Source organism: Platalea leucorodia, assembly GCF_965183815.1.
Source record: "Platalea leucorodia genome assembly, chromosome: Z".
Lineage (NCBI taxonomy): Eukaryota > Metazoa > Chordata > Aves > Pelecaniformes > Threskiornithidae > Platalea > Platalea leucorodia.
Genome location: NC_138858.1, coordinates 71872768 through 71886245, shown reverse-complemented (window position 1 = coordinate 71886245; position 13478 = coordinate 71872768). Strand labels below are relative to the sequence as shown.

The 13478-nt window shown below is 52.0% G+C and overlaps 1 protein-coding gene across 6 annotated transcripts in view; it reads right to left on the bottom strand.

The window, feature by feature from the left end:
- TDRD7 (tudor domain containing 7) overlaps positions 1 to 12118 on the bottom strand; it is a 40126-nt gene extending 28008 nt beyond the window's left edge. For 4 of the 6 annotated variants that reach the window (XM_082336450.1, XM_082336453.1, XM_082336454.1 and 1 more), the window contains exons 1-3: positions 11905 to 11992; positions 8358 to 8580; positions 1187 to 1328 (exon numbers count right to left, since the gene is read on the bottom strand). In XM_082336450.1, the coding sequence (XP_082192576.1) occupies positions 1187 to 1328; positions 8358 to 8564 (349 nt within the window). In that variant the 5' untranslated portion in view covers positions 8565 to 8580; positions 11905 to 11992. Of the gene's footprint in view, positions 1 to 1186; positions 1329 to 8357; positions 8581 to 11904; positions 11993 to 12051 lie in introns of those variants that run through there. The other 2 variants (XM_082336451.1, XM_082336452.1) reach the window with 2 other exon arrangements.
- Positions 12119 to 13478: the final 1360 nt, after the last annotated feature.

Sequence of the window (13478 nt, the reverse complement as noted above, 5' to 3'; positions counted from 1 at the left end):
GCCACAACAGCTCACCTCTCAGCTGGAACCCGTGGTCAGGCTGCCCTTTGCCACCCAACGGCAGCAGCAGCTCCCAGAGGTGCAGCACGTGCAGCCTAACTCCACCTCCTCGGCCACCTCCCGCACCGCTGCACAAACCATTTCTTCTTCTCTACCCTGGCTTGCAAGCACCTTCCTCCCAAACTCCCACCGCACAGCACAGGTTCCCAAATAACACCTGCAGAGGAGCTCGCCACGCTGGCCTGCAGGCCACACTGGGATAAACAAGCTCTTCGCCATTCCACTGTTCACCTGCTGGCGGTATCACACCAATTTTGGTGGGCTCAAACACTTCCGAGCGGCACTGCCGTGCAAGGCAGTGACCCAACGTGCGTTTACGATCACTGTCGTTTCATTGGGATACGAGTCACCAGTTCAGCTTCCCAACTAGAGGCTAGACTGTTGGGGCGGTCACAGGAGAGCAACAAGCAGCAAACCCTTTGTAAAGGATGAGAACAGGGGAATACAAGCAAACTGCGACACCCACTGTTGCTGCAAGGTGCCGACTCACAAGCAGACGGGCCTTGCCTGGGCCCGGGCCTGGGATACCCCACTGACAGCAACACAACAGCACGGCAGTGAGGGAAAGCTGACCTGCAGGCTCTGGGAAAACACTGCTGCAGCAGCTTATGCAAAAGGCACGGAGGTACAAAGAGCAGCCCTTGGGCACCAGCAATGCTGTGGCATGAGGGCACTTGTAGCAGCAACAGGAGCTGCTGAAACAGCCACAGATGATGCTGCAGGGGCTCCTTTTCGCTGCGAGGGCATGACTCATCCCTGCCACTCCACAAGGGGCCAAGCTCAGCCTCAAAGAAGCAGCAGGCTCATTGCCACACTTCTTGCCTGCATCTCAGTCACGTTCCTCACAGAAGCACGGGCAGGTGGAAGTAAAGCCAAGCATCCCCCAAAAACTGTTTTTTCGAGATCATTCACATGTCGTGTATGTCCTCAAGAAGGGACTCCTCGCTGACCATGGCTTGCAAGCACAAGCACTCTTGTCAACAACACTCCCTGCTCCCAGGAACTCTTCACCGGGACCGTGCAACTTGTGGCCATTAGTGACATACCCTGAAGGCCAAGACTTTTGCTCCAGCAGCTGCACAGTTCTTTCACAAAGGCAGGCCCTCCACAGCTGCCTGGGGCTTACCTGCTAACGTGACTGGAGATGTGTTCTTCAGCCTCATCTGGCAGTTCACTTGCCGTCCCATTTTCCTCTTGGAACTCCTCTGCCGGGCCACCAGTTGAGCAATTGGCACAGTCTCGCTGCAAGCAACAGCATGGCAAATGACCTTGTTGGATGAGGAAGGGGACAGGAGGGAAAACAGTCAGTGAGGCCCAAGCTCATCCACAGTCATGAAAAGGACTTGCAACAGTTTCCATGCCTGTAAACTGGTGGGTCATGCAGGCCTGCAGGCAGTTCAGCAAAGGCTTCAGCAGCAGGCACAGACCTTGGAGACCTCCCTCTCCTTTTGCAGTGCACCTCAGAAATCAGCAGACAGCCAGAGCCCTTCCATCACCTTCCCACATAAGGTCACTTACCAAAGAAACAGCACAGTTGGCTGCACAGATCACCCTGCAGGCACCAGGCTGGCCCCCAACAACAGACCAACTTTGCGCAAGGCCATGGCCACCTCCCTGGCCTCCTTAACGGCCTCTTGCCTCGACCTCCCCTTGCCATGTCTCAGGAATGCTGCCACAGGCCATCCCTTGAATGGATACAAGAATCCTGCTTCAGCAAGCCCCAAACCACATGCCTAGCATGCACTTTGCCTCACAGAGCAGATGCAAATCCAAACTTTTGGGCCATTCAACTGCTAACAGCCTGCAAAGGCAGCTGGATGAGTACTCCTCCAGCGCTCCACATGGACATAGGCAGCCACCCAAAACCCCCCCGAGTGAAAAACAGGAGTCTGTGGTCTCAGGGGCTTTCTCCATGGGTCTCAGCGATACCCTGTGGTAGTGGTACGGGCTGAAAAAGGGGTCCTCATGCACAGCACCACTACCCTCATAACCACGGCCCCCAACAAGCACAGGGGTTGACAATTTAGCACGGGAGCAGGGCAGGAGAAACTCGGGGACTTGGCCAGCACCTCCGAAATTTAGCAAACAGCAGCTCCAGAAAGGAACTTTTCTCACAAGCGAGGCAGGGCAACCAAAGCAGAAAAACAAGTGCCAAGACAGAAAAGAAAGCGACTGCTAAGCAGCAACAGCCTGCTCGAGAGCTCTCCTCAGTCCCTCAGGCTGACCCAAACAGCCCAGGGAAATACAGGCAAGGGATGACAACACTTGGACGGAACAAGGCAACACTCTTGGCCTCCAGCCGTGCACGCCAGCTCGTCCTTCCCCTCCTCCTCCTCCTCTGCTGCACACCCAGCACCTACACTGGGCTGGCTCAACATACAGCCATTGGATGGAGGTCCTCTCCTTCCGAGGGACAGCTCTCCCATCCGAGGAGCTCCTGCTTAGAAATCCGACAGCGTACCCGCTGCGCAGTCAACAACTATGCAAAAAGCATACCAGCAGCCTCACCACTGCAGTGGTTAAATGCAAGGAATCACAGAAAAATTGAGGCTGGAAGATGTCTCTATAGACCATTTCATACAGCACCTCTGCTCAAAGCAGCATCAACTAGACCTAGTTGCTCAGGATATTGTCCAGTCTCAGGGTGGAATATCTCCAAGCATGGAGACTTCTCAGCTACTCTGAACAGCTCGTTGCAGTGTTTGCCACCCTCACTGTAAAAAAGTGGGGTTTTTAATGTTTAAATGGAATTACTTGTATTTCAATTTGCTCCTGTCGTCTCTTGTCTGTTCACTGGATACCACCAAGAACTGGTGATTGAGTTTGGCCCCATGTTTTTTACTCCCTCCAACAGGTATTAATAAACATGCATAAGATCCCCCTGAGCTTTCTCTTCTCCAGAACAAATAGTCCCAGCTCTCTGAGCCCTCCATCAACGATGTTTCAGTCCCCTCATCATCTTCACAGCCATTCACCGGACTTGCTTCAGTCTGTACTTGTCTCCCTTGTTCTGGGGAGCATGGGACTGGGCACACATTCCCAGATGTGGTCTCACTAGGGCTGAGTAGAGGGGAATAATCACCTCTATCAGTGTGCTGGCAACACTCTTCCTAATGCAACCCAGTATGCTGTTGGTCTCCTTTGCTGCACACTACTGCTCACTGTGAACTTTGTGTCCATCAGAACCCCCAGAAATTTCTCTGCCAAGCCGCTTTCCAGCTGGTCAGCCCCCAGACTGTACAGGTGCATGGGGTTATTCTTCCCCAGGTGCAGGACTTGGCATTTCCCTGCATTGAACTTCATAGGGTTCCTGTTGTTCCATTTCTGTAGCTTGCTGACGTCCCTCTGAATGGCAGCACACCCATCTGTTCTGTCAGTCCCTCCTACCATCTACAGACTTGCTGAGGATGATCTCTGTCCCATCATCTAGGTTATTCACGAACACATTAGACAGCATTTCCCCAGCATCAACCCCTGGGGCACGCCACTGGTGACTAGCCTCCCGATGAGTTTTATGCCACTGTTATGGGAGAGACTGTCAAAAGCCTGACTAAAATTCAGATAAACTACACCCAATGCTCTCCCCTCATCCACCCAATCAGTCATCTCATTTTGGAAGGGTATCAGTTTGGCCACATACAATTTTCACTTCATAAATCCATACTTGCTCCTACTTGCCTTCTTGTCTTTCACATGTCTGGAACAGCTTTCTAGGATTAGTTGCTCAATCCCCTTCCCAGAGATCAAGGTCAGGCTGATCAGCCTGCAGTTCCTCAGATCCTCCTTCCACCCCTTCCTGAAGGTACAGGTGATACTTGCTTTCTTCCAGTCCTCAGCAACCTCCCACAAACCACCATGACCTTTCCAAGATAATTGAGAGTGGTCTTGCAACAACATCAGCCAGCTCCCTCAGCACCCGTGGGTGCATTGCAACAGACTCATGGGTTTGTTGCATGTCCAGTTCGTTTAAATGTTGCCTAGCCTAATCCTCCCCCACTGAGGGTCAGTTTTCCTTGCCCTGCACTTTCCCACTGGTCTCAGGAGCCTTAGGATTGCTGATGGCTGGTCTTACCAGTAAAGACCAAGGCAAAGGCGGCAATCAGTGCCTCAGCCTTCTCCATGTCCTTTAAGAGCAGGCCCCTGTTGCCATTCATCAGCAGGCCCACATTTTCTCTAGTCCTCCTTTTGCTGATGATGTACCTATAGAAACCTTTCTTGTTGCCCTTCCTGTGCCTTGCCAGATTCAGCTCCACATGGGCTTTAGCTTTCCTGAGCCCATCCCTGCATGTTTGGGCAGCGTCTCTATATTCCTCCCACCTCACCCAACTCTGCTTCTGCCTCTTGTGCGCATGCTTTTAATGGTAGAGTTAAGTCAGGAGCTCCTTGTTCATCCATGTGTGCTTCCTGCAACCTTGCTTTTAAAACAGTCACTTAAATAAGAGAAAAACTTTGTCATACAGTGGACAGTACCTGACTGAGTCTTAACTCATCTTTGTGAAAGATGAACCTGGAATCCTTAACTCTTCACCCTTCCAGAGATGTCTGTGCAACAACCTGTGCTCCATGGTTTGAGAATGTATTTGAAAGGGCTTTAGTGAAATGAAACACAGCAAAGGCTTGTAGTCCTTCATTTGCTGTACCTTCCTTCTTTTTCTGTTGTTCCTGTATTTTCTCCTGTTGCCTGTACAATTGACCAGGTACTTTAAGAACTTTGTTCGGAAGGATGCTCTCAGAACTGGCAGTGCTTTGGGAGCTGTTCTGAAGGTGATGGCACTCTGTCTTGGTTTTCAAGTTGTTGAACTAGCCAATAATAAATGCAGTCTTTCCTAAGCTCACGCATGCTTGTTTGGGCACTGTCTCTATATTCCTCCCAGGAGGCTTTTCCCTGCTCCCACCTCATGCACGCTTCCTTTTTATGGTTGAGTTTTGTCATGAGCTCCTTGTTCATCCAGGCAGTGCTGCCACCTTTGCTTTTTTCCCCTGATCACTGGGACAGATCATACGTGAAATTGGGGGAGGCAATCCTTGAAAATCTGCTACCTCTCCCGAACCACTCTTCTCTGCAGGACTCTATCCCATGGGAGTCTTCCAAGCAGATTCCTGAACAGGCCAAAGTCTGCTCTCCTGAAGTTCTGCCTTGTTGATACTGCTCTTTGCTTTATTCTCCTCCTTTCAGGCTCCCGAACACCACCAGCTCGTGGTCACTGCTGCCACGGCTGTCCCCAGCCTTTACATCCCCAACCAGTTCTTCCTTGTGTACAGGCACTTCAGAGAGATGCCCATTTCCAGAGAAGGGTGCGAGAGCTTCCTCATACTCCTAGCTAACAGGCATTTCCCTGTTTACGTGGAGGCACATGGGATGGGCCATCTTCAGCCCTGCTCTGTTCTCAAGGTCTCAACATAAAAGATTTTTTGCTCATACACAGTTTATCATCATTTCATAAATGCATGTTTTCACATCTTTGGTACATTTCAGGTTTTTCCTGTTACTAATGTTGTAAGTTATTTTCGGCATTTTCTTCCCTTGTTTTCACATCACAGTGACATTAAGTTTAGCATAAATGATGGTTTGAGTTAGAATGAATTCAGATGTAAAAAGAGATGAGGTGGATGAATTCACTTGCAGCAGAACAAAGCAGTCTTCAAATTCCTCTTTTTGGAGGGGCCTAGTTATTCAAGCAGAAGTCAAAGTTTTCTTAGAGGAAGGTGCAACCATATGCTGCTTGTAACTGAACATGGAGCAAAGCAAAGCAGGTTCCTTGAAATGACACAACCACCTGTTGCAGGTGCACAGTATTTCAGTTTGTAGTGAAATACTTGCAGTGAACCCTTGCAGTGTTCTCTGTATATTGAATTTAATCCTCATCCTGTGTGGAAACTGGAGAATATACCTATTGCATGAAGGAATAATTGTCAGCGTTCATCTTTTCTATATTCAAAAAGGCTAAATTAGTGTTCACTAGTAAGAGGAACAGGGGACAATTTATATCATTGCCTTTCCAACGCAACCAGTCTGTTCAGCATCAGTTACCCAGGCAATATTCATCTCACAGAAATCCTTTGATTTGAGGAACATGTAGCACTCTGAGATCAGTTTGTATTATCTACTGCCCAGTTTATAGGATTGCTTGTTGAATGTCTCTCTTGTGGTATGTCTTGGACAGCTGCCCTAGCAGTAAGCAAAGTCCTTTTAGGACTACCTAGCCTGAAGCCAGCATCATCAGCTGCTAGCAGATCTCTGCGTGCATGAGTGTGGCTTGCTTTCCTGCCCCACTGTCCCCAAAGGGATTAAAGGAAGAGGCAAGGGTCATGGCAGCCTTTTTGGAGGTCAGAGTACTCCCAGAGCCATGAAGAGAGACTGGTTGACTGCATGCTCTTGCAGCAGGCTTGTGTGGGCTCTCAGCTATGGTCTCAGCTTATAACGGAGCTCAAATATTCTGCAAAGACGTGAACGAAGAGCAAAGTGTTATACTGAAGTACTGCCCAGGTCCTGTATCAGGAAAGCATGCGGGACCAGTCCCAGTTACCAGCCCATGCCCATGCATAACCACACTTGCCACCCTCTGCTCAATGTCTGCCCAATGGCAACAGGAAGGTCATAGAACAGCAACGTGGGCTCAGTCTTTGTGTCTCTCCCAGGTGTTTGCAGGGTGCCTCCCAGGTTGTTTGCAGGGTGCTTCTTCTCAGTTGCTTCAGTCATGTGGAGCATAGTCGGCACTCCTAAACCAAAGCTACTCCTGCTCAACTACCTCAAGACTCCTGTTTAGTAGCTCTCTCCTTTTCCACCTCCTAAAGCCACATTTGACTCTCCCCTTACAGCTGCCACAGAGAAGGCACCGCGTCTAGTGCTATCCAAGAGTCCACGAGGCTTTCAGCACACATCGTATTATAGGATAAGCAAGGCTCTCAAGGGAACGGGAGGATACCAGATTACACCCTGCAAGGCCCTAGTTAGGAACAGATGGCTATCTGCCAGAGCCACCATGAGGAAGCATTAAATTGCAGCATCATAAATGTTCCCAGAGGTACCTGCATTCATGTTACTGATGCAGATGCAGCTGATGCAGGCTTGGAGCAAGTGGAAAAGAATGCCAAACTCGGATAACTGCTGCAAAAGGGCAAATTCTGACAGTTGTAAAAATGCAGCAAGGGAACCCCTTGCTTAAAAACAGCCAGATTTCCAGACATCAGCACAAAACTCAGGGCACCTCTTGTCACACTCTTCACAGCTAACCAGGAAGACCTAGTTCTGAGTTCCTAGATGCCAACCCAATCCAGCTGAGCCAACAAGGGAGCTCAGCCTTAAGTACTGGCTCTCCAGACCTGCTGTGACAGCCATACATTGTGCCAAACATCTGCTAGCTTTCTCCTCTCCCACAGAGTACACAGACTTCAGGAACCCAAACATGGCTCCAACGAGGGAGAGGCTTCAAGCTCTCCACTCAAACAGATCACCTACAAATCATGCAGCTACACCAACCATCAACAGAATGCCTTTTGACTCAAAACCAGGAACTCCACACCATTGGACAAGGAGGCTTGTGGTCCTGACAAGCTGCTTCCAAGCTGTCAGCCACCAGGAGACACAGGCTAGTGCAGCAAGGCCAAGGAATAAGGGAGAACTCTCCCACACATTCTCTGCTGAGCTCTGCTTCACCTTCTCCTTGATTTCTGTGCTGACTCCTTTTCCCTTGTACACTTGCTAAGCTGAGGCGTTGCAACTCTTGCATCAAGGCACCTCACTTGAATGGGCTCTTCCTCCCCTTGGCAAGTCTTCACAGTCCTGCGGCACCGCAACTCATGACAAACAAGAGGGCTAAGCCTAAAGCAAGCATTGTCAGGCTTATAAGGAACAGCACCCATAACAGTTTTGCTGTAGGAAAAAGATGACGCTAAACCCCACCCTGAAGAGATGATGAAGGCACATACACACAACTTAACCTTCTTTATGGTCTCAGGACAACCCACCAATATCCCCCCAAGAGTTAGAAAAGCTGAGACACAGACCAGAGGTCTACACTCACATAAACTGGCTTTCCAGCCAGAACTCCCGTTTCTGGGAAAATACCCTGCAACCTTCCACCTTTTGCAAACACAACTTCTCGGTCTGCATGCAGAGGCAGGAAAATAAGGGGCACCTGGTCTATGCCAGAGCTTCCACTTCTCCCAGCATTAGTGCACCATATGCACGCTACAGTACTTTTCTCAGAAATCCATGGCACAGGCAGAGGTAAAGTTATGAACCATGCACACTTTACAAACACAAAAGCCATTTCTGAATTGTAACTGATTCTTACCTCTCCCGTTTTGCTCCTTTCCATTCTGACCACTCCTGGGACGCTCTCCAAGTAGCTTTCCAGTGTGCCATGTCCTAGGTGCCTGAAGGGAATCCACTCGCTGGTCAGGGATTTGTATTCACCCTGAAGCTCTGATAAAGGTATGCCATTTTTAAAGGGATGAAGAACAGCTCGCAGTGTTTTTGCAATAACTTCAGGCTCCTGCATCTTCACCTATAACCCCCTCCACCCCAAAAGAAAAAAAAAAGGCATTTTTACATACACAGGCTAAAAATACCAGCTTTTACTCTTCAACCTCCCTCCCCAAACAAGCAAGGAGTCAGCAGCTCAGTGGCTCTTCTTTGGAGACCTTGATACTTCTGGGTACGCTTGTAGGGGCCTGGTCCTGCCAGCCAAGCAGAGGGTAGTATGAAACACACAGGGCATGACATTGTCGATAAAAGCAGCTGTAGGAGCATAGCAGCCCCTGTGCATGGGCTGGCCCTGCCAGCCAATCACCACAGACCACGTGGCCAGAAGAGGGGCGGGGCTGCCAGGCAACTGGCCCATGTCACTGCCCGCAGGGCCAGGACTTCCACCGGCGGTGGGGCAGGGACCCGCCGCCCCCCACCTTGGCACCCGGTGGCCCATGGTGACGCCAGGTAGCTCACGGCCGCTTCTCCCTCACGCGAATCCGCATCCCCGCACCAACGCCCACGGGGTGCGCGTCAGCTCCGCCACGGAAACCACATGCACCCGGGCCATGCCACTTCTTACCCACAGGCCCATGTCGCCTTGACTCCAGAGGCGCCTCTTCAGAGAAAACCCAACAGAAGCGAAACCCGCCCCCTGCAAGTTGGGGGCTAGACACGGCAGGAGCACCACAGAGCCAACGCCGCCGCATCTCATGGCCAGTCGACCACCCTGTTCGGAGAAACACGCGCCTGCCACTGCAGCACTGGTAAAGGCGCAAGTAGTCTGCTGCTTCATCTCCAACAGCACCCTCCCTGGTGCCAGAGGCTGCTAGAGTGCTGGCGAGACACTTTAGGAGAAGACGTACCTGCCAGCAAGGGCTCCTGCCCGGGAAGGCTGGGCAGCGCAGGAGGTGGTTTCAAAGCAGGTGCCAGAGCTACCTAAAGCTCTCCCCCTGCCGCAGCTCACAGGCGTGTGCACACTCAGGGCTGCTCCAGGGCCAGCCAGCCACGCTCACAGAATGCCAGGGAGCTCCAGGCACAAGTGCTGCCGGGCAGGCTCGGCGCTCCTGGGCAGGCGTTCTGCTTGCTGCAGGGGCAGTCCCACCACGATCGTGGACCGAAGCCCGACGCAGCTCTCGACAACCCAGGACCAACCCTGCTCTCCAAGCGTGCGCTGCACGCAGGGTCCAGTCCTGACACTGAGCACACTCGTGGGCTCGAAACACCTCACCTTCACCCCCCGCAACTAACGTGCGACACGAGCAGAGGCAGCGGTTCAGGAGAAGGCAGCCTCACACTCCTCGAGCCTCTCTCGCTCAAGACACAACAGGAGGGTCCCTCGCCTCCAGCACACGAAGGCGAGCAACTGCTGCTCGCGGACCTGCGCGGTGCTCTCTACAAATGGCGGCAGCAACAGGCAGCTGCCTGCAACTGCACCACCGCTATGTGGGACGCCACGGCAAGTTAGCCTGTGCTGCTCTCTGCACAAGCTGCCCCTCTCCCCTCACCGCTTCCCTTTTTCAGGGGAAATCACCCTGGGCAACACACCAAGCCCAAAAGGAAGAGAAATCCCAGCCCTCGGCGCGTTTCTGACGCTGTGCCACACGTTTCAGCCTGCGCACGGACACTAACACTGTCTCTACCTTCCTGCACCCAAGTTCACGACAGCCCAACTCAGGTGCCGGGCAACGAGGCGCAGCTTTAAGGCCTGTTCTTCACTCTTCCTTCAACAGTTTTACTTTATGCACACACAGCACTTCACTAACCTGACCATGTACACGCGTATTTACACACAGGCACACCCACATACCTACACCTGTACAGACAGCACTGGGTATACATGTGTTTACACACGCATGGCTCCTCACCCCAGCAATCCCTGCCCTTGCGGGTCCAGTGTGTTTCACTCACCGACCCTGGAACCTCTACCACAGCCACCTTCACAGCACCCCCTGCCCAACTACGGGCCACAGTGCTACTGTGCCCAGGAGGAGGAGCGCACCTTGGACACGGGCACTTGCACACCTCCAGGTGGCAATGGGCGGCAGCCACGCTGGGCATGTGGATCCTTCCCTCCTCTTTTTAGAGACCTAGCAGCTGGTGAACAGAGCTTCACAGGATGCCCCACAAAGAGTGAGAGGAGGTGGTGGTCACCTGCCAGAAGGAAAAGACCCAGGAAGTCCGTATCTCTTGGATCCCCTCAGTGTCATGGGGACATCATGTGTTGGGCAAATGCATAAGTCTCCACCTGGTATTAAAGTTTCGATCGTATAGAAAAACCAGACCCCCAAACACTGAGAAGTGCACCAAAAATGCAGTTTTGTCTGCAGTTGTGTTCCAACTCACACACATGCAAGAGATATGGAAAAGTCAATGAGAAGCATTTTTTGTGGCCTTTTTCTCTATTCTCTCTTTTAAATAATATACCCAAGTTCTTATTTCATTAATGTGGCTCTTGAAAGTCCTCTTACCTGAACTACCTGAATTTAACTTACTGCTCAGGAAAAATTAACGCAATATCCATTAGAGCTGGGCAGAGTGACAGGGAAGAAAACTTACAATAACCTGCGAAGGCAGTTTCAAAGGTTGATTCAGAACAGGAAACTCCAATAAAAGAAGAAAGGGGGCGGGAAGGTGGGGGGGACGACATCAAGCCACCATCAGATAGCTCTGTAGTACACCAATACTAAAGAACTGAGTTATATCAGAACGAGCAAACAGGATGTCATAAAATATATTATCCTAAATTATATTATGAGGAGCAGCCATGAGGACAATTCACCTAGTTAAACAAGATGACAGATACTAACATACGAAGGTTAAACCGAATGCAGTCTTCGACTTACACCTGAATGATGTTCCCATTCCTACAGCTAGCACTAATGCAAAAGACTTGCAACGCAGTAATGGTGACAATAAGTAACACATTGATACATCAGCAGAAAACTACGTAGCTCAGAGTGGCTTCTGAAGCTGTTTTTAAAATTCTTTTTGTGGTCAGTTGCTGTAAGGTTAGGTCATTCAACAGTTACGACATTCACCCAGCGGCTCATTGCATCCAGAGGGGAGGACACTTCTTTGGAAACACAGCCCGAGGAGCCTCTATCAGTAAGTCAGGGCACATAATTAATTCAAACTAGTCTTCTCCAGCATCTGAGCTGGAACTTTTTTTGACATGCTAGAACAGATTACGAGCCTCCAGTTGCAAAATGGTCTCCATGCTGCAGATTATTACGCAGGCTAACAAAAAAAGGAAGTGAAGACAGTTTTCCTGCTTGGAAGGATGAACTCCCCAATAGCCACACTTTTCAAAGACCACAAACACAACCCTGTGGAACACCCGTCTCCTCTGAAGGCACAAAGTAGTCACTAACCCGCTGAAGTTGGGACACTTTCTCCGTCACAACGGAGCCACTGAGGAGAAGCAGCCTCTCGCTGACAGGCAGAGCCTGGCCCTCCACACTGCCTCTCCCCCCAGCCCGGGAGGGCTTACGCCCGGCGGGGCTCCGCTGTTTCCTTACCACCGCCTCAACCCAGGGGCTTTCAGACACCAGCCAAAGCCTCTTCCGCTGCCGCCGCCGCCGCCGCGGGCCGCGGCCGGGCCGAGCGCCGCCGCCTCCCTCTGAGGGGAGGGCGCGGAAACGCCGCCCGCTCCCCGCGCGCCGAGCCAGCGGCCGCCCCACCCCGTCCGCTCGCGCCTAACCGCCGCCAACCGCCCCGCCCCGCGGGGCCCCCCGCGCATGCGCCGGCGCCCCGCCCCGCCTGCTGCCGCCATTTTGGGAGGGCCCGGGGCTCCGGGGGGGGGGGCGGGGTTGTCGTCCCGTCCCGTCCCGTCCCCGGTCCCCGTGCCCCGTGCCCTTTCCCCGTGGGGACGGTGGAACCTCGTGCCTGTTACAAGGCAGCAGCTAAAACCGCCTTCTTGAGGGAGAGACCGAGGAGTGACCGTTAAGTGCGTCTCTTCTATAGAGAGCGCAGGTTTTAAATTAATCCACTTAATTGCTTCAGTTTCAGAGTGCTGAGGACTTCACTGAATTTAATTCTGTAGTTGGGCCTCTCTGTTGACACCTGTACAAACCTTCCATCAAGGAGGGGCTGGGGGCCCGGGTGTCACCTGAGCGTTGCCCGCACTGCCCTGGGCCCGTGGCCCCCTCTCAGCGGGGCTGTGCCTGCTCAGCCTGTACGCAGGCAGCTGCTGAGCTTCGGGTGCCGTATGTCTGCCTGGGCACCTGGAGCAGTGCTGCACACGTGAAGCCTTTAGGTCCCACACGTTCGGCTTTTGTTGTGTCCTCCAGCTATCCAGTCACACGGCTGATTAGTGCCCCAGACAGAGGGGCAGAAGATGGTCACCAGCCATATGCCATCAGGCCTTGTCAAGTCAGTTGTCTGCTGCCAGCGATGGAGAGCCCCTCGCCATACTGCCATCAGGGGGACCTGTCACGCTGCAGCTCGCCTGCAGCTGTATTCCCTTCTCTGCAGATGTCGGCCACTTCCGAGAGCCAGACTGGAGGCAACATCAGGTTGAGCTGCATGATGGCGGATCGATGGAGGCCTGCCAAAGCCAAGCCAGAGGCTGGCCCCACAGAGGGGCGGAGGTGGAGGTGCTGAACCTCACCTGGGGTGCGCCTGCAAAGGGCTCCCCATGATGACTACCACCAAGACTTGGTGACAGCTGCCTTCTGCCACAACCATGACAGCCTCCAGAGACTGCTTCCTGTCAGAGTCCAGTATTCTCTGACCAGGCTTTTTTAGATAATCCACATGTGGAAGGTCCAATGTTTAATACAAATTTTACTCATTTGAGGCTATTTGCATTTACAAGGGTTTTCCATTTAGTAGGGTGAGACAACAATCACAGTGTAAATACACGTTACATTTTGCAGACTATTGCATTGCCAGTATACTGTGGAATCACAATATGGTTGTGAATCTCATTACTGGTCTCTAGAAT